At 46.3% G+C, this 14,331-nt stretch overlaps 1 protein-coding gene across 14 annotated transcripts in view; it reads left to right on the top strand.

Annotated features, from left to right (window-relative positions):
• The window catches only part of FBXL2 (F-box and leucine rich repeat protein 2), an 86,938-nt gene that overhangs the window by 63,374 nt on the left and 9,233 nt on the right, over nucleotides 1-14,331 (top strand). For 4 of the 14 annotated variants that reach the window (XR_010946909.1, XR_010946910.1, XM_067753627.1 and 1 more), the window contains 9 exons: nucleotides 1,807-1,875; nucleotides 1,976-2,071; nucleotides 2,294-2,420; nucleotides 2,554-2,628; nucleotides 3,934-4,064; nucleotides 7,300-7,360; nucleotides 8,061-8,105; nucleotides 8,583-8,639; nucleotides 13,782-13,994. Coding sequence is in view for 12 of the 14 variants with exons in the window: in XM_067753627.1 (XP_067609728.1) it covers nucleotides 1,807-1,875; nucleotides 1,976-2,071; nucleotides 2,294-2,420; nucleotides 2,554-2,628; nucleotides 3,934-4,064; nucleotides 7,300-7,360; nucleotides 8,061-8,105; nucleotides 8,583-8,639; nucleotides 13,782-13,994 (874 nt within the window). In the remaining 2 variants the exon portion in view is untranslated. The other 10 variants (XM_067753637.1, XM_067753638.1, XM_067753635.1 and 7 more) reach the window with 7 other exon arrangements.

Raw genomic sequence — 14,331 nt, forward strand, 5'->3', positions numbered from 1 at the left:
CTTGTTTTCTTTCCATATTTCATTTTGGATACTTTCTCCTGCTGTGTCTTTAAGTTCACTAATCTTTTCTTCCTCAATGTCTCATCTGCTGTTAATCCCACCCAGTAAATTTTCATCTCAGCCATTGTGGTTTTCATATTTAAAAGTTTAATTTGTATCTTTGTATATCTTTCATGTCTCTATATAACGTGTTTAATAAACATAACATGTTTAATAAACATGAGATGTTTAATGTAACATCTTCACTCCAGCTTCATAGAACTGTATTCTACAGAACATAGTTATGATAACTTTTAATGCCTTTGTCTGCTATTTCTAGTTTCTGGGTCAGCTTTGATAGATTGAATTTCCTCCTCATTATGGATATATTTTTCCCTCTTCTTTGAATGGGTGGTAATTTTTTGTTCAGTGCCAGACATTGTGAATGTTACTTTGGGTGCAGAATATTTTTGTATTCCTATAAATATACTTGAGTTTTGTTCTGAGATGCAGTTGAGTTACTTGGACATAGTTCCTTTGAGATTTTTTTTTTTTTTTTAATTTGTTGGGTTGGACCAAAGCAGTGGTTAGTCTAGGGATAATTGTACTCCACTCCTGAAGCAAGACGCTTCTCAGTACTCTACCCAGTGCCCCACAAATTATGACATTTTTCACTGTTGTCTGGTGGGAATGGGTACTTACTATTCATGGCCCTGGGTGAGCTCTGGCTGCTGTCCCCTCTAATGCTGCTTGTTGAGTCTTTCCCTGGCTTTGGGTAACTTCCTCACATGCACACTCTGACTAGTACTCTACTGAATTCCTGAGGGGAACGCTCTGCAGATCTCTGACATTTTCTCCATTCTTGTACTCTTCTCTGATACCTCTGATTGCCTTGCTCAGACTTTTGGCTGTATATCCTCAGCTCAGGGAGTCCACCAGGCTCCAGCTGAGTTCCCTTTCCCTGTAGCGTAGCAGAGCGGAAGTAACAGGTAAGAGTGACATCTGGTTTGAGGCCAGGTTTTGGAGACGTAGGGGTATGCATGGAAGCATCAGGATTCAATCCTATAAGATACTGCAGAAGCCATATTTCAGGAAAATGCAGATGACCTGAGCCAGTCCTTGCTGAATATGTTAAGGAATAAGTGGTGAGTAAGGGATGTTTAATTTTCTGCTTCTGGCCTTGCTGCCAGCCCACAAATCATTGAGGACATCACCCTTCATGGCTCAGTGTCCTCATCAGTAAATGATGGTTCTTGATACTGATCAATTACTGACCCTATCGGTGGCCGGAGATGGCTTCTCCAGAAGGGCCCTGGGGTAACCAAGTGACAGCATGGCACAAGACTCAAGCCCCCTTGCTGCCAGCTGATTTTTCTACAGAGGAGAAGGAACAGGGAGCCAGATCTCTACTCTCAGATGACCGCCAAAATCTGAGTGAAGAAGAGTTTCAACTGATATGTAGTCAGTCTAGGGCTTTGCTTTCCAAAGTGGTGTCCCCAGAGTAGCAGCACTAGTATCGCTCGGGAACGTCTTAGAAATGCAGACCACCAAGCAATTTGCCTGGATCTACCATCAGATTCTGCACTATGAGAAGAACCTCAGTTGTCTCATGTGCTCATCAGAGTTTGAAGAACACTGGTAGCTGTAGTCAACAATTATATATTATACACTTAAAAACTTGTTAAGAGGGTAGATCTCACGTTAAGTATCCTTTCCACAATAAAATAAAATTTTGAAGAGCATTGTTCTAAATGTAAATGGTTATACATGCCCTCTAGTGGCTGCCTAGCAACTTGCAGGGAGTTTTAAAATGTTTTCTCATTTTAGGACCTTTGCACAGAACTGCAGAAACATTGAACATTTAAACCTCAATGGGTGCACAAAAATCACTGACAGGTAAGTAGTGGAAATTACTTTGGTGACTGGTTGGCCGTGGAGAGAGTGAGGGGAGAGAAAGGTGGTTGAAAATACCTTTAGTGCATCTGATTTTTTTCAGCACGTGTTACAGCCTTAGCAGATTCTGTTCCAAGCTGAAACATCTGGATCTGACTTCCTGTGTGTCCATTACAAACAGCTCCTTAAAGGGGATCAGGTAAGAGAACCTGTTGTTAGTGGTCATGAGCAATACCCAAAGCTCTGAGCATTTTGGTGTGTCTGAAACCTTTCTCATGGTCCCATTGGAACAGGAAGTGGGCGACTCGGGTTACAGAGGTCTCTCTCCCCTGAACTGCTTGTGGGCTACTAAGCTCAGAGTTGGTCCTAAAGTCTCCGTGGGATGGACTGCACATGTGTGGTTTTGTTTCCTGTTCTCCAGTGAGGGCTGTCGGCACCTGGAGTACCTGAACCTGTCATGGTGTGATCAGATCACGAAGGATGGCATCGAGGCCCTGGTGCGGGGTTGTCGCGGCCTGAGAGCCCTGCTGCTGAGGGGCTGCACGCAGGTACCGGGAGTCCTCACGGCCTGGCTTGTCTAACATGTATCTAATGTTAGGTGTGTGCACGTGATTATGGAACCTGTGCCCTACTGTCCCCTCACCTGGTTCCATCTCTTTTTTGTTTTCTCCATTCACTCAGCTAGAAGACGAAGCTCTGAAGCACATTCAGAATTACTGCCATGAGCTTGTGAGCCTCAACCTACAGTCCTGCTCAGTAAGTAACATGCCTTTTACGTGAGCTCCCTCCTGTTCCTGTTCCCTCCGTCAGGAACCTGCTGGGGCCCTGCTGGGAAGCAGCCCAGGCAGGTGGGAGGATTGCCACACCCTTATTTCACATCCTGTGTCCTTATGTGAGCTCCCAGTTGCCCACAGGATGGAAGAACAGCAATCTAAACAAAAAGGCCAATACAAAGCCATGGGCATTTCCCCTAAAAACAGCATAGATCAGGGTCTTGGTTTATTTTAAGACATCAGGAATGCTGTGAACTAGTCACTAACCTAAACAGTTCCTGGTAAGGTCTCAGTGTCTTGTCTTTACTTATAAACTGGGGGTGATGACACCTCTCATGGTGTCTCAGTGGATAAAATGAAATAACAGATATGAAAGTGCTTTGAAATATAAAGGGCATATTCAAGAGCAAGGTGTGATTTTCATCAGTGCATTATTAGCCTGTGAAGGATGATTTTTCTTCACTGCCATTGTAAATATTGGTAATTGAAGAGGGTGCTTGCTATGGCCACCTGGGTTTCTCAAGGAGAATGTCAATTTTGAGAAAAGAGAAATCCCTTGTATTTGGCACTTAGTAAATGAATCATAAACCTAAGTTCCCTAATGGTGGGAGGTAAAGCAGAAACTATCTTCTGGGCAAATATTGACCTTATGGGGCTGCACTGTTCAAAAATAGGACCTTGAATTGCATGTAGGGCAGCACTGGCAGGTGGCTTGAAGTATGATATAAATGTATCTGTTTATTTCTGCATAAATTAGCATATTCAAATAAAGATTAATTTGAATCTTCATGGCTAAATTCATAGAATTCTAAGCCATTTATTAATAATTTAGTGATTTACTTAATTTTGCTATTTTCTAAAACATTTCAGGCAATATAAAAATACATGTATGATTTATATAGTAGATATCTAAAGCATTAATATGTAGAAATTCAACCAAAAATTAATGTCACTTAAGCAAGTCTCATGAGCTGTTCATTAAATCTGATATTTAACACAAGTTTATGAATATTTCCTGAAAAAAAAATCGAACGATTCTGGGTAGAAAAATGGAATTTAAAAATTTTACTCTCCATTAGTAATGCTTGAATATTTTAAAGCTGTTCAGAAATAACATAAATATCTGTCTTCCCTGTACTTCACCTTATTTTGATTAAATTATCAGGATAAAATGCTAGTAACTGGCAACCTAAACTAGTTGACTAACAGGAGACTCCATTTGTCTGCGGCTCCCATTTCACTGTTGCCCGTGCCTTCTGATTTTCCTTTCTGCTTTTGTTCTCCCCAGCGCGTTACGGATGAAGGCGTGGTGCAGATTTGCAGGGGCTGCCACCGGCTGCAGGCCCTCTGCCTGTCTGGCTGCGGCAACCTCACGGATGCCTCCCTCACAGCCCTAGCCTTGAACTGCCCAAGACTTCAGTGAGTGCACCACGCTTTCAGCTTTGCAACTCAGAGCTTGGGGCTGACTGGGAGGGCTTCCTGCAGGAGGAGAAAGGCCTGGCAGTGGGTTGAGGAGGAGGCAGTGGTTGTGTTGTTGGCTTTTGTCAGATGTATTGGGGTGTGGGACACTGTAATCTAGTTCATTTAAGGATGTGTGGAGAGTCCCACACTGTCCACCACCAGGGAATCTGAGCCTTCATTTCCTGATGGACTTCACTCATGTGCCCACCTGATTTGCCTCGCCCTGGTATTACTTTTTTTTTTAACATCTTTATTGGAGTATAATTGCTTTACAATGGTGTATTTGTTTCTGCTTTATAACAAAGTGAGTCAGCTATACATATACATAAATCCCCATATCTCCTCCCTCTTGCGTCTCCCTCCCACCCTCCCTATCCCACCTCTAGGTGGTCACAAAGCACTGAGCTAATCTCCCTGTGCTATGCGGCTGCTTCCCACTAGCTATCTCTGTTACATTTGGTAGTGTATATATGTCCACTCTCTCACTTCGTCCCAGCTTACCCTTCCCCCTCCCTGTGTCCTCAAGTCCTTTCTCTACGTCTGTGTCTTTATTCCTGTCCTGCCCCTAGGTTCTTCAGAACCATTTTCTTTTTTTTAGATTCCATATATATGTGTTAGCATACGATATTTGTTTTTCTTTCTGACTTACTTCACTCTGTATGACAGTCTCTAAGTCTGTCCACCTCACTACAAATAACTCAGTTTTGTTTCTTTTTATGGCTGAGTGATATTCCATTGTATATATGTGCCACATCTTCTTTATCCATTCATCTGTTGATGGACATTTAGGTTGCTTCCATGTCTTGGCTATTGTAAATAGAGCTGCAGTGAACATGGTGGTACGTGACTCTTTTTGAATTATGGTTTTCTCAGGGTATATGCCCAGTAGTGGGATTGCTGGGTTGTATGGTAGTTCTATTTTTAGTTTTTTTTTTTTTTTTAATTTTTGGCTGCATTGGGTCTTTGTTGCTGCATGCGGGCTTCCTCTAGTTGCGGCGAGCAGGGGCTACTCTTCGTTGCAGTGCGCGGGCTTCTCATTGCAGTGGCTTCTCTTGTTGCGGAGCACAGGCTCTAGGTGCACGGGCTTCAGTAGTTGTGGCTCGCGGGCTCTAGAGCACAGGCTCAGTAGTTGTGGTGCACAGGCTTAGTTGCTCCATGGCATGTGGGATCTCCCCGGACCAGGGCTCGAACCCGTCCCCTGCATTGGCAGGCAGATTCTTAACCACTGTGCCACCAGGGAATCCCCCATTTGTTTTTGTTTTTATTTCCATTTCTCTAGGAGGTGGGTCAAAAAGGATCTTGCTGTGATTTATGTCATAGAGTGTTCTGCCTATGTTTTCCTCTAAGAGCTTTATAGTGTCTGGCCTTACATTTAGGTCTCTAATCCATTTTGAGTTTATTTTTGTGTATGGTGTTAGGGAGTGTTCTAATTTCATTCTTTTACATGTAGCTGTCCAGTTTTCCCAGCACCACTTATTGAAGAGGCTATCTTTTCTCCATTGTATATTCTTGCCTCCTTTATATAAAAATAAGGTGACCATATGTGTGTGGGTTTATCTCTGGGCTTTCTATCCTGTTCCATTGATCTATATTTCTGTTATTGTGCCAGTACCATACTATCTTGATTACTATAGCTTTGTAGTATAGTCTGAAGTCAGGGAGCCTGATTCCTCCAGCTCCGTTTTTCGTTCTCAAGATTGTTTTGGCTATTCGTTGCCCTGATATTACTTTGACATGTGAGCAGACAGATAGCCTCATGTCCAAATGGCACCAGGTTCTCCTCTAAACCAGCTGCTAAATGCACAGAAGGAGGAAAAATCACAGCCACCTTATTTATCATTTTTCCCTAGCAAGAAGAAAAGTTTTAACAAATAATGATTTTCTGATTCTCCATGTAATATTGTGAATATTAAAACTTTAATAATGGCACCAAAATACTAATCATGCTTAACATCAGTTGAACTCATATATGTTCCAGGCTCTTTGTTAGCACTTTCACAAGCATTGTCTCACTTAGTCCTCACTGCATTGCTAGGAGGTGTAGGTACTGTATTCTCACTTGTTTTGCAGAGGAGAAACTGAGACTCAGTGAAAAGCACATGGGGCTTCCCTGGTGGTGCAGTGGTTGAGAGTCCGCCTGCCGATGCAGGGGACACGGGTTCGTGCCCCGGTCCGGGAAGATCCCACATGCCACGGAGCGGCTGGGCCCGTGAGCCATGGCTGCTGAGCCTGCGGGTCCGGAGCCTGTGCTCCGCAACGGGGGAGGCCACAACAGTGAGAGGCACGCGTACCGCAAAAAAAAAAAAAGCAAAGCACATAATTTATCTTGGGTCACATGATAAGTAAGAAGTAAAACTAGAATTTGAACTTGTAGAGTTTGATTTTAGAACCAGCAACCTTAACCCCTACAAAAGAGGCAGAAAAAAGATACTTGTTTTGTTATTCTTTACTTATCGGTGAAACTGATCCATTTTTCATACACCAGTTAGATATCTTTTTTTTTTTTCCTTTGGCTGCACCATATGGCATGCAGGATCTTAGTTCCCTGGCTGAGGATCGAACCCACGACCCCTGCAGTGGAAGCGTGGAGTCCTAACCACTGGACTGCCAAAGAAGTACCCCCCGCCCCCCCCTTTTTTTTTTGGTTATATACCTTCTGAGGATTGTCTTATTTTGCCTTTTCCCCATTTTTCTTACTGTTGAATTAGGGAAGATTCTAGAGAATTTTGATGTTTCTGCATGGTAGGAATATAGGTGGTCAAAACTGGTCAGAAAGGAGGTCAAAATTATTGCTATAAGGGAGTAATTTAACTTAAAAATATTATTTAAGCATCCATCCCTGTTAAGCATGGATGTTTTCACTGGCTGTGAATTTTTAAAATTTCCTTTAGGGTGACTGGGAATTTCAATAAATGCAGTATATCAAGATGATTTTGTTGAGTGAAAGTACATTTTAATTGTTTAGAAGTCAACACATATTAGAATAATATCTAAAAACAGCAACCATGTGCTGGTATTGTGGGAAGATTCCTGGATTTACTGACCAAGTTTGGGATGGGACTTTGGGCAGGTCACATTCCTCCTGAGCCTCCTTTTTGTGTCACAGAGTGGAATAAACTCCAGAGCATTGTAAAGAACGCTTTTCTGTTGTTAACCAGTCGCCACTTTGTCTTCTGTGCACTCCTTATCCCAGGATCTTGGAGGCTGCCCGATGTTCTCATTTGACTGATGCAGGCTTTACACTTTTAGCTCGGGTAAGACAGAGGTTTTACAAAGTCAAACCAAACTCTAATTCACCTCCCTCAGTCAAAGTGAATTGGAGTGGTCTTGGAGTGTGCAAAAAACTACCTTCAGAAATGACAGGCACCAAGTAGAATAGAGTCCTTGTGGGGGGTGTTCTGAATTTTCCCCAGCAGGCTGGAAAGCTAGGCAGGTCCTGTACCAGGCGTGGACCTCACTCTCACTTGGTCAGGTGGGACCCCAATGAGAAGAGCCTCCTCCCTGCCGGGAGATGCCCTTCCTCACACAGACCCCGACTCAGCCTCTCAGTAGCATCCCTCAGCTGGGCTGGGCTCTGCCTCTGCCCTCTCTCCACACTGCCCTGCCAGTGCCAACCACTGTGGGGCCCCTGTGGCCTGCTGCCCAGAACCCATGACCTCCTGGGGATGCTGATACACTCTTCCTCCTACCCCAGCCCTCCACCATCCCCACCGTGGCTGAGCGCCCACCCCCACGACCTCCCAGAGCCCATTCCATGGCTAAAATCTCTGTGCTGATACCTGTGAACCACTGGGAAGGTGCAGACAACTGCCTTTCCAGGATGAGAGAAGGAAATGCAGCCCTAATGCCCATTTCCAAAGTGAATATGATTCAAAGGGCACCTGCTCAAATGTGCTGGCTCACTGGGTCACCTTCGGAATGGGGTGTCTTATGGACTCTTATGGACTTTTTCAGAATTGTCATGACCTGGAGAAGATGGATCTCGAAGAATGCATCTTGGTGAGTGGACTCCTGACAGCTCTGCAGGGTGCCCCTCAGCCACTGACAGGCGTAACCAGAGATGCCAACTGGCCATTGTCTGGACCCTCCTTGCCCCAGCGTAGGTGTAAGGGCTTGGGAACCTGTGAGGGCCACGGGAGGGGGATGCATAAACTTTGGGCTGTTCTCAGTCATCAGAGTTACAGCCAAGTTCAGGATAGCACCATCTTTTGCCAAACATTAAAAAAACAAAAGGACTCATTTTCACAAAACTTAAGGGAGAAATAAGCTTGCATGTCCAGTGATGAGGTGACTCTACAGAGAAGAATCTCGGGGGACCCTCTTTGTCCCTTTGTCCCTCGGGCTCCCAGCCCAAGTGTGCTTGAGATGAGTTTTTAATTCTCTTTTGCACCTTTTGATTCTTGTATTCGGGAGAAGCAGGATTAGGTATTAAGTTCTGGTGTAGAAGCCACACTGACACCACGTGTTTCTCTCCAGATAACCGACAGCACACTCATCCAGCTTTCCATTCACTGTCCTAAACTGCAAGCCCTGGTGAGTCTGAGCTTTTTGTGACGTTACTTACCTCTTAGGGATGAAAGAACCCCCGTACTACAGCAAGAGCCTTCCTTTCCATAGGGTGTCATCATTCTTGGTTTCAAAGGTCTGTGCGTTGGGCTCACTTGGGAGGCAGGGTATCTAAATGTCACTGCTTTCATTTTAGGGTGTGAACCTAATATAGGGACCAGCGTCCTTACTCAAATTCATGTTCATCATGTCGGGTATAGTGAAAGTTAGCACGGTTAAAATGAGGCCATCCTTATATTACATTTCATATCTGCTCAAATATCTATGGGGGGGGAATTAGAATATACTGAAAGATCTAGAATGAGCAATGAAGAGTGTCATTGACACTCTTAGCCATGCAGACGTCGCATGCACGTTTCCCATCCGGCTGCTGGATGTGAAGCAGGGGTGGAGTCCCCATTTGGCTGCCTGCTCCCACCAGATACACTGACTCACTGAATCCCAACACAGCCCTGTGATGTGGGCACCATGGACATCCCTATTTTATCAGTGAGGAAGCTGAGGCTCAGCGCGGTTAAGAAGCTTGCCCAGATTTACACAACTGCCCAAAGGACCCAGATCTCGTGGCTTCCGTGGGGTCTGGTCTTTCCACTGCCCTGAGATACACGACAGATTTTTAAGCCAGCTCTCTCTATCCCCTTTGAACTTGCTCTGTCAGCAAGGGCTAGGATTTTATAACATCATTAGAGCTCCATTTGGCCTTGAGTTACTCTCCCCACCAGTTTTCCTTATTTCCACATACCTTCTGGATGCTTCTCCCTCAGGCACAAGTGTGCTGGGCTTTGGACAGCTCTGGGACTTTGAGTTTGGTGTCAGACTTCAGAGATAGTCAGAAACCTACCTGTTTCCAGATTCTCTGCTGAAACTGTTTCCCTCTACACACCTGCAGATAATTTTGTCTTTCTAATGTCTTTACTCCCAAATTAGTTCTGATCTGGTTTTATAATTGATAGAACCAGTTGTCTGATGGGCTTTCTCCACCCCTTGTCCCCGTGTCCCTGAGATGGCCTGCTTCTCAGAGGTGTGGGGAAGGTTAGGAGCCCCGTGCTTTGTTTCCTGTTTTAACCTCCCTCCTCCCTGTTGCCCAAGGGCTCTCTCCCCGACTCGGAGATACCCTGGACTTGGACTCCCACCCCTTGGGCAGTGTCGTCTCTTGTGTGCACGGGACAAGGCCTTCCACCAGCTCCCTAACTCCTGCTTCCTCAGGAGTGCAGGCCCACCTCAGCGACGGGTCAGGAAATGTCTTCCAAATAGTGTTCTCCCCAGCGGGGATTCTGGTGACTGAAATCTTCTCCATCTTCCCCGATATTCATACAAGCTACTTCCAGAAAGGGGACTTAGAGTAAAAGATAAACTATAATAAAACCCAGAAGTCCAAGATAAGAGCCTCAAATGAAAATAAAAAAGAAAAATACCTGGAGGATTATTAGCAGAAAAGCAGGGAAACAGTTGCAGTTGAAATCTAAACTTAGCTTTGGAGATGCCTGGTAGCCCACACAGAAAAGGGAAATGCTGTGGATTAAATCTGATTATATTCATCAAATTCACTCTACAAACACCTCTTGAGGACCATTACACGCCGGGCACTGTTCTAGGCGCTGGAGAGTGAAAAGATCATTCATCAGAAGAGACAGACTTTATCGTCACTCAGAAATTGCACAGCAGTGTGTGTCTGGATCCTTGTTAACGGATACTCCAGGGGCTCTCCCTGCTACGGACATGGTAGCAGCGCCTCTGTCAGCCCCCAGGTAGAGCCAAGGGTGAGTGGAAGCTCAGGGTTGTTGGATGTGCGTTTCTGCTGCTGCAGGTCTCACAGCACAGATGCAGAGTCTTGGTGCGGGGCAGCCCGGGTGCGCCTGGGACACGCGGTTAGGAGCAGCCGGTCCCCACCTCCCTGGGGGAGGGCCAGACAGTGCTCTCCATGCTGGAGCCAGGGGTCCACCCCAGGGAGTCCTCCCCCAGCCTGGGGAGCTCAGAGGAGCCAGTGCTATTGGGGCAAAGCTCCATAGATTCAGAATTTTGAAATCTGGTTTTTAGCTTTTACTAAAGATCTGCAAGCAGGAAGAAATGAGGGAAGTGACCACTAGCCCCGAGCCAGGTAACTATCACACCTCATTTGCTAAACTTCAGTTCCCTGGTTCTTCTTTACATGTGAAGGAGGCAAGTGTGCACATACCCCACCCCTTCCAGGAACTGCTCTGTGATCCTCAAGGGAGGAAGGGCCTTGTACTTTCACAAAAACCAAATCTAGAAGGCCATTTTGAAAGGGAAACTCATCATGTTTCTTTGAAAATAAGTCAAATATACAGTTGCAAACAAGGGGAACTCCAGATTCAAAAGAACACAGAGGAGTTCATGAAGTTTGTTCAAAGGAGGTTAAGGATCCTCTTCGTTACTTCAGTTTTTAGTTTGTAGGATGTCATCAGCAGGTTCTATTGATAATTGAGGGGCTGGTTTCCTCTTCAGTACCAGAGCCAGTTTTTTTGACTTTTAAAATATTAATGCAGCTCATTGGTCCTAGAAGCTATCTAAGAATTTTAGCTATTAAAGAATAAAGAATTGCAGCCAATAAAGACTATATTATTTTCTTGATGCCACAGAGTTTTATCTTTCACCCTGATTTATCACAGCCTTTACCAGTGAGATTTGTACCTTCATGTTTTCTTGTTACTAATTAGTGCCCTTTTCAGCTTAACAAAGTCCCTTTAACATTTCTTGTAAGGCAGGTTTAGTGATGATGAACTAGTTTAGCTTTAGCTTGTCTGGAAAACTCTCTCCTTCCGTTCTTTTTTTGTGGCCACGCTGTGTGGCTTGCAGTATCTTAGCTCCCCAACCAGGGACTGAACCTGGGCCCCAGCAGTGAAAGCGCTGAGTCCTAACCACTGGACCGCCAGGGAATTCCTATCTCTCCTTCAGTTCTGAATAACTTTGTTGGGTTTAGTATTCTTGGTTGGAATTTTTTTTCATTTCTGTCAGCACTCTGAATATATTGTGCCCCTCCATTCTGGCCTGCAAAGTTTCTACTGAAAAGCCTGCTGATAGTCTTACGGGGAGTTCCCTTGTATATAACAAGTTGTTTTTCTCTTGCTGCTCTTAAGATTCTTTAATTTTTGACATTTTAATTGTAATGTGTTTTGGCGTGGGTCTCATCTTATTTGGAATTCTCTGGGCTTCCTGAATCTGGATGTGTTTCCTCCCCCAGCCTAAAGAAGTTTTCAGCCATTATTTTCTCCATTAGCTTTTCTGCCTCTTTCTCTCTCTTCTCCTTCTGTTACCCTCATAATGAGAACATTAGTCCACTTGATATTGTCCCATAAGTCTGTTAGGGTATCTTCTTTACTTTTTTTCATTCTTTTTCTCTGCTGCTCTGATTGGGTGATTTTCACTGCCATGTCTTCAAGTCACTGATCCTTTTATCTGCTTCATCTAGTCTGTTCTTGAAACCTTCTACTTTATTTTTCAGTTCAGTTGTATTCTTCAGCTCCGTGACCTCTGTTTGGTTCTTTTCCCAGATAAGGGCGTAAACTCCTGTCTGGGGGGATACTGACCAGGGAGAGTGCAGAGATGGCATGTACCTGCACCTACCTTTGCTGAGAGCACATCTGTAGGCCTCTAGATGTGTACCAGACCTGAAGCCCGCCCTGTAAGCTCCAGGACAAGCAAATAGGCCTCTTTCCCAGAAAGGCTGGGGGTGTGTTTCAGCCTGCTGTCTGTAAAGTGCCCTGGGGGTGGTAGCCTGCCAAGAACTCTTTCATGTTAAAGTCCCATGGGACCCAGGAATACAAGCCTTCTTTGGCCATCAGGGCCAGGTGAGCAAGGAGCATCCCATGGGCACCTTATACAAAGACTGGGGCACCAGAAATAGAAACCAGGTCACCAGGCAGATGTAAAAGCTCCCTCTGGGAGATCCTGGTGCTCTGGAGCACGGCAGAGGGGAGAGCAAGGACAGCATCAGCCTCCAGGGTCTCTAGGAAGGATTACAGTCAGCCCTTGGATGTGTGTTTAATTAGAAACTTGTGCCCCTGGCTGCAGCTGTGAGGACAAGCTCCTAGTCCTCCTTCCGAGAAAGACGGCTCCTGGGTGTTTTCTCTTGCTGATCCCGGGACGTGGGAGCCACGTAACAATCTCTCCATTGGTTACAGTCCCGTGGGACCCCGCAGGCCAGGAGATGGATGTGTCCCCTGGCAACAGCTGCAAAAACGGGGGCACCAGACACACGTGAAACTCTCCCCCTGAGAGAAACATAGAGACAGAGAATGAGGATGGCACCCTGGTGCAAGGCAGAGGCAGGGCCGGGAGAGGATGCGAAATAGTGCTCACCGGGAAGGAAGAAGCCCAGAATTTAAAAAAGAAAATGTCATCCAGTGGCTGGAGCTCGGCAGAGGGAATGTGCAAAGATGGCCCCCGCCCATCCCTAGGCCCTGGGGGCACCCCAGCAGGCCCCCCAATGTGTCACCTAGCAGGCGAGCCTCCCACACCCGGGCTGGGCTCCCCTCCATCATCTGGGCCCTGGGGGTGGGGAGGGCCCGGGTGTGAAAGTCCTTTGAATTCCTCCTCACATTGCTGTGGTCTCTGGGTCTCTCGGAGGTCAGCGGGTTGGTTTTTCCAGCTAGACGTTCAGGTGCCTAATGTGGGGTTAAACCGTTCTAAACCGTTCGCTCCTCAGTGAGAAGCTCCAGGTTATGAGTTCCCTCCTGCCCGGGGGTCTCCGCGCTTGGGGCCGGGGTTCATGACAGACTGGCCCAGCCTCTCCTTCCGCTTCCAAGTGGGCCTTCTCTCATCTGCCCAACGTGGAGAGTCGTTCAGCCAGTTTTTATGTTTTTTTCTGGAGGAAGCTGTTCCCTGTGTAGCTGTAGATTCGCTGTTTGCGGGAAGAGGTGAGTTCAGGATCCTCACGGCGCAGACCGCCCTCTGCAGTGTCGGTTCCCATCTTTACCTGGCGGGAAGGTGAGAGAAGCCGCTGCCCATGGGCCCACAGCTTTGTGCTCCATCCTCCCGCTGCTCAGTGGTTCCCAGGGACGCTGCCTGGGCCGGCTTCCCTGCTCTTCCTGGGCCGTGAGCCTTGGAATGAGAGGGTCCAGCAAACATCTGTGCTTCCCCTCATTCCAGAGCCTGTCCCACTGTGAGCTCATCACGGATGATGGGATCCTGCACCTGAGCAACAGCCCTTGCGGCCACGAGAGGCTGCGGGTGCTGGAACTGGACAACTGCCTCCTCATCACTGACGTGGCCCTGGAGCACCTGGAGAACTGTCGTGGCCTGGAGCGCCTCGAGCTGTACGACTGCCAGCAGGTCACCCGCGCGGGCATCAAGCGGATGCGGGTAAGTGTCGGGCAGCAGCCACACCTGGCAGTTTCTCAGCAAACGACAAATACACCAAGAATCAACATCCATTTTCTACATTCTGTCCTGGGCCAATAGTTACGCAAACTATCCTCTTAGACTTCTTCTAAATTTCCTCATTAGACCCCACCCTGGAAAGAGTCGACTTCTAGAATGGGTCTGGGTGGAGGTTCCATGTGGTCTGTTGATTAGCAAACTTACTAGAAGGAAAGGGACTTAAGGCCGTTATCAGTAGGCTTGATCTTTGCTAATTTCTACGTATAAAGTGTCTTAATAACTGTGGCGTTCTTTCCGCATGTAGTTCACCTCCGTCGTT

The sequence above is a fragment of the Pseudorca crassidens genome, chromosome 10 (assembly GCF_039906515.1).
Source record: "Pseudorca crassidens isolate mPseCra1 chromosome 10, mPseCra1.hap1, whole genome shotgun sequence".
NCBI classification, from domain to species: Eukaryota; Metazoa; Chordata; class Mammalia; order Artiodactyla; family Delphinidae; genus Pseudorca; species Pseudorca crassidens.